The sequence below is a fragment of the Danio rerio genome, chromosome 7, assembly GCF_052040795.2.
Source record: "Danio rerio strain M-AB ecotype USA chromosome 7, GRCz13ab, whole genome shotgun sequence".
NCBI classification, from domain to species: domain Eukaryota; kingdom Metazoa; phylum Chordata; class Actinopteri; order Cypriniformes; family Danionidae; genus Danio; species Danio rerio.
Window position 1 is genome coordinate 23,058,204 of NC_141027.1, and position 13,593 is coordinate 23,071,796.

The window sequence follows — 13,593 nt, forward strand, 5'->3', positions numbered from 1 at the left end:
TGTGTGTGTGTTTTTGTGTGTGTGTGGTATGGCGAGTACACGACTGTCTCCTTCGTTCGGTTATCCGTGGCACTATCCACTCGCCATAGTGTGGCAGCTAAAATCGTGTATGAACTGTGATTACTTTTTAAATTGCTGATTAGCTATTGGCCATTTCCCTCTCTGACTGAAGGCAGTCGACCAATCGCGACAGACTGTCATCGGTCCAATCAGCGCAGATTAGCTTCGCGCTAAGGAGGGGTTTGGGAACAAATGAATCACTGGACGATTCATACAGAAGTCGCTGGGATAATTAGCTAAAAATAAATGCAGATTATAAGACCATGAAAGTGTTTTTTGACCTTGCATGCATATTAGACTGTTGTTGGAGACCCTTACAACCAGGATATGACCCTATTTCATGTATAATATGGGCTCTTTAAGCACCGCACCATTAAACAGCTCCAACAATACAATATTGGCTGTTTATCATTATTCAGACGCACTTTATTATTGGCAGTGACATATAAAAACACAGACGTTAAGAATAAAGGATCTTTGGTCAAGAAAGTGTCAGTGTGTTTTGGGTGGTGGTAACATCTAGAGCTGATTTGTAGTCTGATTTCTGCTTACCTAATAATATCTGTGGTTTAGCCTTTGGTTCGGATGTCTGATTATTGTGAGGAGGCAGCGCACGCACAGCTGTTTCGTTTTTAAGGGCTCGTTTTCAATGAAATCGATTATAACTGAGCATAGTTTGTTAGGACTCTGTCTGCTTTTATTAGCGCTCGGGACGTTGAAGAGTGTGTAGAGGAAGATTGATGCCTGCTGTGTTCTGTCTTCATTTCAGGAGGGGTGGTGCATGGTTCTGCAAGGGTGAAGCTGGCCTGAGTTCAGTTTAAACATGCGTTGTCAGTCAGGTGCTGCAGATGCTCCAGGAGAGATTCAGAGCTCTCGTAGCGCCCTCTGCTGGCTTCTTGCTGCGTGTCGCAAAACTCATGGAGGGAAGCCATTAAAGAGGCCACTGTCCAGCCATTCAGACCAGCACTTCGAGAGAGTCTGCAGAGCTGAGGGGGAAAGAGTGAGGAAAATAAGAAGAAATACAGGTGTCTTATAATGAGTATTATGGACTTCTTTCTTTGCATAACAAGAACAATTATAGATTTGAGAAAAGTAGAGGAATTAATTACTTATTAATTACTTTAACAATAACATCAAAGGAACTAACAAACCTTTTTTACAGGGTTTTCAAAAACTTTCAATGCAGAGTCAAGAAAACTTCAATATAATATAATGCAAAACATGCAGACAATAAGTTGTAAACATCCACAAATCCTTGTCTCGGTTTTCTAACCTCAAAACCAGCTTGCAGCCTGTTGTTGTTTCAATATGATTAATTTAAATAGCAAACTGGCCAGCACGTTCAACTTTTCTCAGTCACACTGAACCGACAGCCAACACAAGATTTTACTTGATGTTAAAACCTTTTTCGATAGATTAATTTCAAAATTTATTATGCCACAAGCAGTCAAAATAGGACAAATTAACTTATGTTTGGGACAAATTCTGGTCCTTTGTCAGTGAGAGGTGGGTCTTTCGAACCTCCTGTACTCCTCCTGACTACATGCCTAAAAATAAACATACATACATACATACAAACAAACATATACACACACACACACATATATATATATATATATATATATATATATATATATATATATATATATATATATATTTCTTCACTCCCATCAGGTGAAGTTTTTTTTTTCCCTCTCTGCTGTCGCCACTGCCTCGCATGGTTCAGGATTGGTAGAGCTGCGCATCGATGAATTTGCTCTTCAGTGTTTGAACTCTCAGTAATGATTAAATCACACTGAACTGAGCTAAACTGAACTGAACTGAACTTAAACACTAAAACCTGAACCACACTGTTCCAGTTACTATGACCATTTATGTGAAGCTGCTTTGACACAATCTACATTGTAAAAGCGCTATACAAATAAAGCTGAATTGAAAAAAAAGCTGAATATATATATATATATATATATATATATATATATATATATATATATATATATATAAATATATATATATTTTTTTTTCTGAAAATTGTTTTTGAAAACAGTGTTTTATTATTATTATTTATACTTGTTTATGTATTTTGTCTATACAATGAAAGTAACAATTGTATACATCCTTATTGCTATTTTACTATTTTATCCATTTTAAATAAAGTAAAAGTTAAGTTTATCATTAGACCATTTTTGTTTGTGTATATGTTATTTCCTCATACACAATTATTAAATTAGTAATAAAATTTTGCTCCAAAGTATTATTACTATTATTATTATTATTATTATTATTATTATTATTATTATTACATAGCAAAAACATTTTACATGTAAATATCAAACCAAAACATTTGTGTATATACGCATTCAAAATAACAGTTTTTTTATGGATTCTCATTCTAATTAACAAAATGTGCATTAGGGCTGCATGATACTAGAGAAATATGCAATATACTATATTGAGTATTGCAATAATGATATTTCTTACAATATAACTAACTTTAAAAAACACACAATTTTATCAACAGTTAATAAAAATAATTTATTTATGTAATGGTCAAACTAAAAATAAACATTCAATAGAGATTTTTAGAGCTTATTAATTCTAAAAAAAAAAAACAAAAAAAAAAAACAATTAGACTTGAAAAACGCCATGAATGAATGAACACCACACTGGAAATTCTGATTCTTATTGGCTGTTGTCTTTTTCCTCTTTTGTCTCCCGACATTAGCATTTCATTTTAGCTAACAACACCTACTGGAGAGGTGGGGATGAATTTAGTCAGATTTGGCTAATCTATGCATGCAGCACGCAAAAGCTTTATAAATAAATTTGAATTTAATTTATTGCACTTCTCTGCGATATGGATATTGTGTATACTATTATCGCGATAACGATAATTTCCGATACATTGTGCAGCCCTAAAATGTTTAATGTATAAGTTATTAAATATATTGTTTATCATTTTTACATCAAATTAGTATGTAAAAGATTAGATTCAGGGGATTTATTACCAGATAAAAGCTGAACGATTCAATTTAATTCATGTTTATTTATATAGCCCTTTTACAATGTAGATTGTGTCGAAGCTGCTTAACCTAGAAGCTCTAGTAAAGTCAAGATTTCAGAGTTGAATTTAAGTTTAGTTCAGTACAGTTTGGTTTGAATTTCACTGCTTAAGATTCAAACACTGAAGAGCAAATCAAGGCCAATAGGAATTCATATACTATTGCAGGAATTCACTGTTTAATTAAACCAATGAATATACAATGAATAACATCAAATAATTATAGTGCTTTTACTTTTGTGAAAACTTTTAAGAGAAAATTTCTGAATTTTCAATGTGATCAAAACAAAAGCCTTTTCAGGGAGAAAAAAATCTAATCAATTAATGTCTGTCTTTCACTTTTTTGCAGGTAAGGTTTTTAATATTACACATTGAAATTCATCTTTTAAAAAAAAAAAAGAGTTTATTTCTGGTTCACACCACTGGCAATAACTATGCAATGCACTCTGAATATTAATTCAAATTCTCTGAGTATAGTAAAGTCGCAGCTATAATGATAGTGAGGAACAATATCAATCAAATGGCTTCTCAGAACAATTTCTTTTATTCCGGCTGATGAAAGACAGTAAGAATCAACTTCAAAGAATACGAGAAAATTGCAGTGCACACTTATAATAACAGACACAATGTTAGCATCTGTGTGAATGCTAAAACAATTTCCAATATTGGTCAAAATGGGTACAGGTTTTAAAGGGATAGTTCACCCAAAAATATAAATGTACTCACTATTTACTTACCCCAAATTTGTTTTCAAACCAATATAATTTCATTTTTCTGTTGAACACTAAAGAAGTAATTTAAAAGAATGTTTTAAACCTGCAACCATTTATTTCAATAGTAAAACAAAATACTATAGAATTCAATGGTTGCAGTTTTTTCAACATTTCTCAAAATAACTTATTAACAAAGTTGGCACCAGCGGCACTCATGGCGACTTGAGGTCGATTTCCACCTCATGATTCTTACCGATTATTCCCCTCTCTCTGCTCCCCATGCTATCCTGTCAATACTCTCTACTGTGCTATCCATTAAAGATAAAAAAAGAGGTTTGTAACTAATGAAGGATAAGTAAATGATGACAGGAATTTCAGTTTTGGGTAAACTATCCCTTTAAGGCCTGTTTAAACCTTACCATATAGATTTCTGTATTAGAATCAACATATGAAATTCTGTTTTCCTTTACAATTTGGTGGATTCTCATTGACTGTTTTCATTGTTTATCACAATGATTCCAACAACAGTTTTGTATAAATGCTGCATTCAACTGCTCCAGACATGTTGACGTATCCGCCATCTTGAAATGATCAACATGTTGTCACTCGCAGTAAAAATCAATGAGTTTTCCTTGATGCCAAAACTGTGCTGTGCAGCATCTGCGTGTAATAACCACAGATATTTAAATTCCCAAACAAATGTGTTAACCTTGTTTTGGTTTTTATTTTTATATGCGTTAACTTTCTATTGTAAACTTTAATGTTGTGTCTATGGATGCTCATAATAACCGATTCACCGTTAACCGAAAGGATGCGTTTTTAACCGATTAATGAAATCAGTTAAATAAATTATAAAAAATATTATTATATATATTTTAAACGTTTGGCTGCATAAGGGGCAGATCACAGAAAATGCATTAAAAGGGGCATCTTTTGTATGGTTTACTAATGCCCGCGAGCGTTTTGCGGCTCCCTGCTGTGCCTCGCGTTTTTTGACGTTGTGCGCTGTGTACCCGCAATAAAAAAAAATTAAAAATCAACCCAGAACGAAAAAAAGCGTGTTGCGTCAGTCTGAAGAATACTTTGAAAAATACGTAGTATTCTTCAATCAAATGAAAGCAGAGTTGGGGTTTCCATTGATTTAATGCATATTTTGTGTGTTAAGATAGATTTGAGGTAGCCTATCTTTATTTGACGAAAGAAAAAAAAATATGATTGGACAAACAGCATATGCAGGTTTTAAAAAGGATTCAGTCAGTATTGTTGTTTTGTCATCTAAATTTGTCATTTAAGTGAAAAATATCGAGGGCAGGACTGTTTATTTTATTATTTTATTTAGTTTATTAATTTTTTCTATGCGGGTGGAATCACTGCAGGTGCTTGAAGATGTGCTGTTGTTCTAATGTTCTGTATGCTGTTGTTCACATGTTAAAATAAATCAGTATTTTAAAATTCAATATTTATTGTGTCAGACACAAAGTAGACACCTCAATTATTATTTTAAATTAAATATTAATTTAATATTAATCTGACCAGTTAACGCTTAATATTCAGTAAACAAGCAGCGTTTGTCGATTGGCAAAACTAACCAAAATGAGCATGCCTAGTTGTGTCATTTTGGGTTATTGTGCTACTGTTACACCAACACGTGAGATCTCTTTGCTCTAAGGATCAACATTTGCAACTTCCATGATCACACTTGAAATGTCGAGGTGATAGAGTTTTTTTAACAGCAGCTCAAAGACTTTGGAACGGTTTTCCACTCTCCATAAGAACATCTCAAACTTCAGAGTCTTTTCAGAGGTCACAGAAAACACACTTAATTTCTTTAGCTTTTAATCATGTGTTGTGAGTTTTTGTACTTTGGTTCCTTGCATGTATTTATGTGTTTTTATGTACAGCACTTTGGTACCCATTGTAGTTGATAGAAAGTGCTTTAGAAATAAATTGAGTTGAGTGTTAGTCTGGCAAAAATCATCTCCTGAATTATATTACAGATATTGAAATCTACTGTTTATCCATATAACTACAGCTAAATGTGCACTGTAAACTTGCTTTCTGGTTTGACTGTACCAATATGGCGGACAGCTCATAGAAACAGCCACTAATGAACCATCTATGTATATAATTACAATAGCTCTGCTATCCTTGTGAAATTAGACCTTCTAGATTTAGCTCATTATGTAGGGTTTCTACAACCCTCTCTGGTCTTCTTTACTATATTAAGTTTGGTCTGTGAAGACAGTAACAATCTGTACCTGCTGTTGAAGCCTTGTGTCTGGCAGATCAAACTGAAGTGCTGAAGTTCCTGTCAGAGAGGCTGCAGCCCAGAGTAGAACACACTGCAGTTCCTGGATCTGATGGCTTTCCTCAGTGCGTATCTTGATTATTTTTATGTTTTTGTTTTTTTGTGAGACCATGTCACTTCTGTCAGATTGCTTACAGCTAAAACGCAAGCTGGAAGCATCAAATATTGATTGCTGGAGCACGACTTCTGCAAAGTCGTTGGCAAATCTTTGTACCAATGATGGCATTTTTGTGTCATCAGCTGAAATGGTGTTCAATTCTGATTTACCGAAGGCTTTGTGGGAGTTGATTGAGTCTTTACATAGTGTGTTTGAATGTCTATCTTCTTCCCATGGCTGTGGTTCCATCGCTCTGCCTGAAAGATATGGCTGGGTTTCATGTTCAACCTCATCCTGTCTTAGCTTTGCAAAAGCTTGAACTATAGCATTAATGATTAGCTCACTAGCTAACACTTTTACCCTGTCTGCTGCAGAGACTGGCATGCTAGATCTTTTAGCTGAAGGCACATCTACCTTATCCTTCCTTTCTCTGCTTAACATCACATCTGCTAAATACCCTGAGACGATTTCACCAGCTAGCTGGTCAGCAATTTCCATTACACATTTAAGATAATCTTCATCCTTGACCTCATTGGTGGTGATAAAATTCAGGATATCAGCAGATAGTTGAGCTGCATAGTCAGTCAGCATGCTATTTTGACCATCCTCAGGTTCTGTGTACTCTTTTTCTTGTCCGCCATTTTGATAGCACTCTAGCGAAAGTGAGCGCATTAGTCTGACCACAAAGTCAGCAGGCGTATCTGTCGTTTGGTTCTCCATTAAGGGTTGCATGTGGTCTTTGGGGGTTGGCGGAGGGGGTGAGGGAAGAAACTCCTTGGCCAATCCTCCCTTCAGCTTCCTTGTGAAACTGGCTCGACTCCTTATCATCTCTGGAAGTAAAGGGGTGCTTGGAGGAGCATCAGGGTATTCAATAGAGCCAAAGCTAGTCATGCTCTTTAAGGATGTAGCATAGGCTACAGTATATGCGTCATCGTATTCTTCCATCTTGCAGTCTATTTCCATTTCAGATGTGTTTTTGTGACAGCCCGTGGAACACAGGACCGGTGTGTTTTCGTAAGTCGCCACCATTACCCCATCATATATATTTTTGGATGATGGATCATCAGAGTAATGATGCCTCTCCATCTCTTCCAATGCTTTGCAACAGACCTGTAATGTTAGCTCTTCTGCTAGCATCTCAACTTCGTCCTGTCTCACTTTGACAGATTTACTTGGATCTCTGAGCCTCAATGTGGAATCTATAATAGTTTGGGCTGTCATCTCTGCAAAACGTTGAATGGGCTCTCTATTGTGTTGTAATGTTGCATCCAGCAATCGGCTGTATGTTTCCAAAGCATGCTGGATTGATGATGGGTTAAAAGCAGGTTGTGGGGATGAATCACTGATGATTACTACCTGTGCAGAGTCCTGAAAAGGTCATAACAGAGATGAGAAACATGTCATTATGTATGGTTGTGAATACTTTTAGGGTTGCTAACACAACTTTTTATGGTTTATGATGTTTATTTAAGTCTGTGTGAAGTCAAACATGATGTTTATTTTGCTAACTCACGTTGTTATTCTTAAGGTATTATAATGGATCTATGCAAGTTAATCCAATGAAAGTTTGTTTTGGTATTTTTTAATCAAAGTCTGATCATTTGCTTCTGTGTTTGGAGTATATCATTCCATCTGTTGACTTCAACTTGATGGCTTCCATAGCAACTGCATAGCAATATTCATTTTACTAGTTTTCTATGAGGGAATGATGCTCAAAAAATGCCCTACCCCTATTCATTATTCAAAATAGGTCTAAGCAACTTCACTTTTATGCAGACCATTGGTCCCCAACCCCTGTGCTGTAGACAGGAACCAGTCCGTAGATCAACCGTAGAGTCCGTAGAGTCTTAACGATTTTTTATTTTGAAAAATCTTTTATCTTGAGAAATTATCGTATTCTGTTGGTTACATAAGCAGCACAGTGGCATAGTGGGTAGCGCTCTTGCCTCACAACAAGAAGGTCGCTGGTTCGAGCCCTAACTGGGTCAGTTGGCATATCTGTGTGGAGTTTGCATGTTCTCCTCGTGTTGGTGTGGATTTCCTCCTGCTGCTCAAGTTACCCCACAAGTCTAAAAATTGTCCGTAGTGTATGTGTGTAAATGAGTGTGTATAGATGTTTCCCAGTGATGGGTTGCAGCTGGAAGGGCATCCACTACGTTAAACATATGCTGGATAAGTTGGTGGTTCATTCCGCTGTGGCGACCCCAGATAAATAAAGAGACTAAGCCGAAAAGAAAATGAATGAATGAATGTTGGTTATATTTCGATTACTTGAGCACCAAAATTTAACCCATGCACAAGCAGTCCAGTAAGAAACATATGTCTTTGGCAAGTTTTTTTGCGAAGGGGTAAAGGCCCAGTGAAAGACCCACAAACTGCCAAGGAATGGATCCGCAACCCATTTGTCAACAAATCAGGTGAATCCAGCATTTTTGCAAGAAGACCAAATGCCGGAGATCGCAAATGATGGCAGCCAATCACACATCACGTTTTTCCTGTGTGCGAGTTTGTTATTTCCAATGGAAGCTCGCTCATATTGGGGAGACAGTCCTTGCTGCAGCCCACAGCTTGATGACATAGTTGACCACGTTAACTACATAGCTGACGATAGCCTATACCTCCCCCTACCCTAAACTCAACTGTCATAGTAGCATGGGCGCTACCTTAGTTGGCGGAACAAGGCCCACTAAGTAGTTGACGATAACCTACACCTCCCCTACCCAAAACCCAACTGCCACAGTAGCATGGGCACTACCTTAGTGGGCGGAACAAGTTGACGATCACCTACACCTCCCCCAACGCTAAACCCAACTGTCACACACAGTAGCATGGGTGTTACCTTAGTGGGCAATACAAAGTCCGCTACATAGTTGATGATCGCCTACGTCATCAAGCATGCAGCGAGGACATTTTGATATTTGGAGCCCTGTGTACAAGTAGGGTAACTCGCTCGCGCGTTCCAGGCATACTTGGTGGAAAACATCTTCAGAATGAAGCAATCGCACCGCGAAGCACATGACAAGAACTGACTGATCAGCTTCATATTTTGTATGAAATAAACATTTCGGTGAACTAATAACCTCAGACAAACAATGCAGTGCTTTATAATTTTCTCCATAAATGAAACTTGCATCAGAGTTGCAGCAATGTTTTGTCAACTTGTCATCCTCTGAGAAAATGGTTGATGGTCGCCTAGCACCCACCCCGAACTTTGAAAAAAATAGTCAATCGCTGAGCGGTCCATGGTGATAATAAGGTTGGGGACCACTAATGCAGACCACTTATTAACTGCTTTTTGTATAGTCTACACCTGAGATTGCCAGACCTGGGCCCGTGGGCCAAAGTTGACCCTTGCTAACCTTAATTTGGCCCACCAGAAGAGAGAGAAAATGCTAGTGAAGGGGTTGGGATGAATATCTTTGACTGAGATTGTCATTTCGAATTTAATGTAACTTTGTGTTTCTTTCTTTTGTAATTAGTTTTGTTTTGTAAATAAGTCTGATCTTTTAAATATTTAAATACTGTCACTAAATGGACAGAGGGAAATGTACATAGGCGAGCAAATGAAGGCAAAGGCAGGTGCAGCTTAGTGTATTCAGCACTTAACTCCATTTTGTTATTAAAGGAATTGTTTGTATTTTTACTGTAATAAGTTAATTCTAAAAAAAAAAATGTAAATATGTACTGCATTATTTCATATGATTTTAAACAATGTATTCTCATTATTTTTAAATACTAGGAAACAACACATAGAAACTTTAATGTAATAAAGTTTGGTATATTTATCTTTGGCCAACAGCTCTTAATTAAGTTTGGTCTTTGGCCCTTCATAAGAAAAAGTCTGGGCACCCCTGGTCTATATTAAATGTGTGAGTATTCCATACTGTGCTTATTATAAATACCTGCACAGTAAAGCACAGTTCTAAGTGTTTTAACATCTCCGAGTAGAAAGTCACGTCGTCATCTAAAAATTAGATAACATAGAATGAATGTAAAAAATATCAGTACTTACATGACCAGATTCTGAAGTGTTGACTAGATCACACAGTTTAAATGAACTGCACAGCTCTTCATTAATCATCTGAAAACAAAAAGAGTAAGATCTATTTCAGGAATTTGCAATATATTGCTACCATATTGGTTATTATCAGGTTTGGATGCATTTCATTTAATATTTTTTATTTCTGAATTTATTTGCATACATATTTTTACATCTTAATTACCTTTGCAGCATTTAACATTGTATATTTTGATAATAAACATTACTTTGTATCTCAGAACAAAAAGTTGACAGAAATACATTGATATTCCAGTTCAGAGTTTCCAAATAATGCTCCTGATGGAAACATAACAACCTGCAATTTCGTTCTAGCTCTTTTGCAACACCCCTGCCAATGATTTTCAAGTGAATTTAACGACTGTAATTATTTGGAAGTAAATCTCAAAGAGCATGATTGAGCAATACTTTTGGGGTACTTGCTATTATGACACACTATTATGAAATAATCATTGTGGACAAAAGTAGTCCTTTGTGATTTTCTGAAATACAAAATGTGGTAGTTTGATTGGTCTCCATCATACCTTATTAAAGGGATAGTTCACCTAAAAAATGACTATTTACTCACCCTGAAGTGGTTCCAAAACTTATACGAGTTTCTTTCTTCTGTTGAACACTGAAGAAGATATATTGAAGATTTCTATAACCATTGGCTTCCATAACAGGACAAACAATTACTATGGAAGTCAATGGTTACAGGTTGCAGCTTTCTTCAAGATTTCTTCTGTGTTCAACAGCTCATAAAACATTTGAAGATGCAGAAGATGATTAAATGATAACAGAATCTTCATTTTTGGGTGAACTTTCCCTTTAACAACCTATTTTCTGGCTATCAGATTCAATGATTTAGTTGAAAAGGGTTTGACTAATGCATCCTGAATGCAGAAAACTTGATCCTGGTGAAATTACAGGCCAAAAATGAAAAACACAGGTACATTATATCCAAGACAGACAGTGATGTCAAATGAGCAAAAATAGACCTAGAAAACCACAAGCGATTATCAGATGAATTGCTCTTACAGGAACTAAGTCACGTGACTGACAGGAAACGATGGTGGGTAAAATGTTTCCATTTACATTCTACTGCAGACTTTCAGTTTAAAAATTAAGGCAAGATCACATTTTTTATATAAAAAAAGGCTTGTAAGGAAGGGTGTCTGTTTAATCTCTGACAGACATCGGCTCAGACTAACACGTGTAAAGAACGTTGTGTTCACGCATTTATTTAATTTGGCAATGAACGCTAAAACACATGCATAACCTGTTAGCTGCAGTCAGTTCTTGTTAGATTAAGAATACATTTAAAGAGAATTGAAAATAAAAGGTCTCCTGAGCAGTGTGGTGGAGGACATCACCTTGAAAAGCCTTTGGTTTTAATTACAAACTATTGTTTGTGTATGATCATACTTTGACATTTTTAATAAAGACATTACACTTAAAGAAGATTCTATGATAAAGCACAGATGATGGAGATTTTTTAAAAGATCAATAAAATGTGTGTGATTGTATTGGTTCAAGGAAATGCAGAGCTGTTTGATATCAAACGTCCCATAAAACAAAGTTTTAGAGTGTGTGATGTGGTATTAAATTAAATTTCCTTGTATTTCTATAACATACTGGAAAAACGTTAAAGCACATGAGAAGCAACTTTTGGTTGACACCAGTGGTTTAAAGTAACATATTACATATTATAGGAATTGTAATTTACTAAGTAGTTTTAAAAAAGTTTACTTTTACTTTCCATTGAGTACATTTTTAGTGCTGTATCGGTACTTTTACTCCATTATTTTCCTTCAACCTGCAGTCACTACTTTATTTTATTCTTGTCTATGGGGATTGTCTAAGTGAAAAAATCAGTCCTGTGATTCTCGTCCAATCAAATCACACATAGAAAGTAACAACCTCAAGACAATGCAGCAAAGTGTTTGTAAGCATTATTATAATTGTTCAAGAAGATGTCCAAATTCTTTACACACACTAACTCAGAGACTGTTTAGACACTGATGAGAAGATGAAAAATGTTTACAGTATGTGGACTAAAAACATGGCTAAAAGACCTTTAACTAAATCCACTAATGTTACGTTTACACATACCTGCACAAATTTTATGCAAACTTAATGGGCGATATTGCAAAAACCATTATCAAAATATCATGTTTCATATCATTCGATATGGATAATTATTGAATATTTTTAACAATCCATTTAGGAAAATTTGGATTTTTTTTTATTCAACAATTTTATTAAAATTTACCAACAAAAACACAAATATATTTATAAGGGAAATAGTTTTAATAGTCAAAAACAAAAATATTGATATTCTGTCAAAGTCGATAAAACATTTTGGTCAATTAATATTGATACCGATTTTATCATCTAGCCTTACTACTCACTACTCTTGAGTACTTTTAAAAGGGCTACTTTTTTACGCATATTTTTAGTAATATTTACAATAATATTTACAAGATACTTTTACTCTACTTTTACTACATTTTTGGGCAATTAATGGTAGTTTTACATAAGTATGATTTTTCAGTACTCTTTCCACCACTGGTTGACACTGCATCCTGCAAAAAACTTTGCTAATAAAATGAAAGATATTAAACACTATATATATATATATATATATATATATATATATATATATATATATATATATATATATATATATATATATATATATATATATATATATATATATAATCTTTAACTTATATGATTTCATCAAGCTATAAAACACAGACTGTCAAAAACATTTATAAAAAGTTATAATTTTTGTACTTTTTAAAGCATAACACCTATTTAAAATAGTGGAAAAACAAAAAGGAAACAGTAATGCAAAAGGGTACATTAATAAGAAACACAACTAATTATAAATAATAATTAAAATGAATTATTAAATAAACTTTCCTCTTCGTAAATCTAGACAAATGTCTGTTTTTCATACCTTGTGTGATTTCAGTCAAACAAGTTCAGCTTGATAGACTTGATGGAAGTAAAGGGACGACTTTGATGATTTCCTGTTTAAAACAAATGCATTGCGTGAGTGTGTGGGTGGCTGAGCTGAGAGGTGTGGCTTAATTGTAAAAAACAATAATATAACGTTATATCATAGCCTTGTGGACATAAGCGAAGTATTTAACGTCGTAACAGTTATTTATCTAATAAGAAAGCCCTCAGCCAGTGTAATCAACGATATTACAAAGCGCATTTTTTTCAACGTCAAAACTATGCGAGCTCTTTTCCTATTGGTTGCTATGGTGTTTTTGAAAATTCTTTTGTCCCGCCCCTTAACAA

The 13,593-nt window shown here is 34.9% G+C and overlaps 1 protein-coding gene across 2 annotated transcripts; it reads right to left on the reverse strand.

Moving 5' to 3' along the window:
* Positions 1-457: 457 nt before the first annotated feature.
* Positions 458-13,493, reverse strand: si:dkey-171c9.3. Of its 2 annotated transcripts, none has more exons than XM_087260970.1 (4): positions 13,244-13,493; positions 10,252-10,320; positions 6,093-7,607; positions 458-1,046 (listed from the first exon to the last, which is right to left on the reverse strand). In XM_087260970.1, exons 2-4 carry the CDS (start codon positions 10,318-10,320, stop codon positions 873-875), a joined length of 1,758 nt encoding a protein of 585 aa, XP_087117096.1. In that variant the 5' UTR covers positions 13,244-13,493; the 3' UTR covers positions 458-872. The 2 variants fall into 2 exon arrangements, with proteins under 2 accessions (XP_087117096.1, XP_087117097.1); XM_087260971.1 differs by having other exon boundaries at positions 458-1,607.
* Positions 13,494-13,593: the final 100 nt, after the last annotated feature.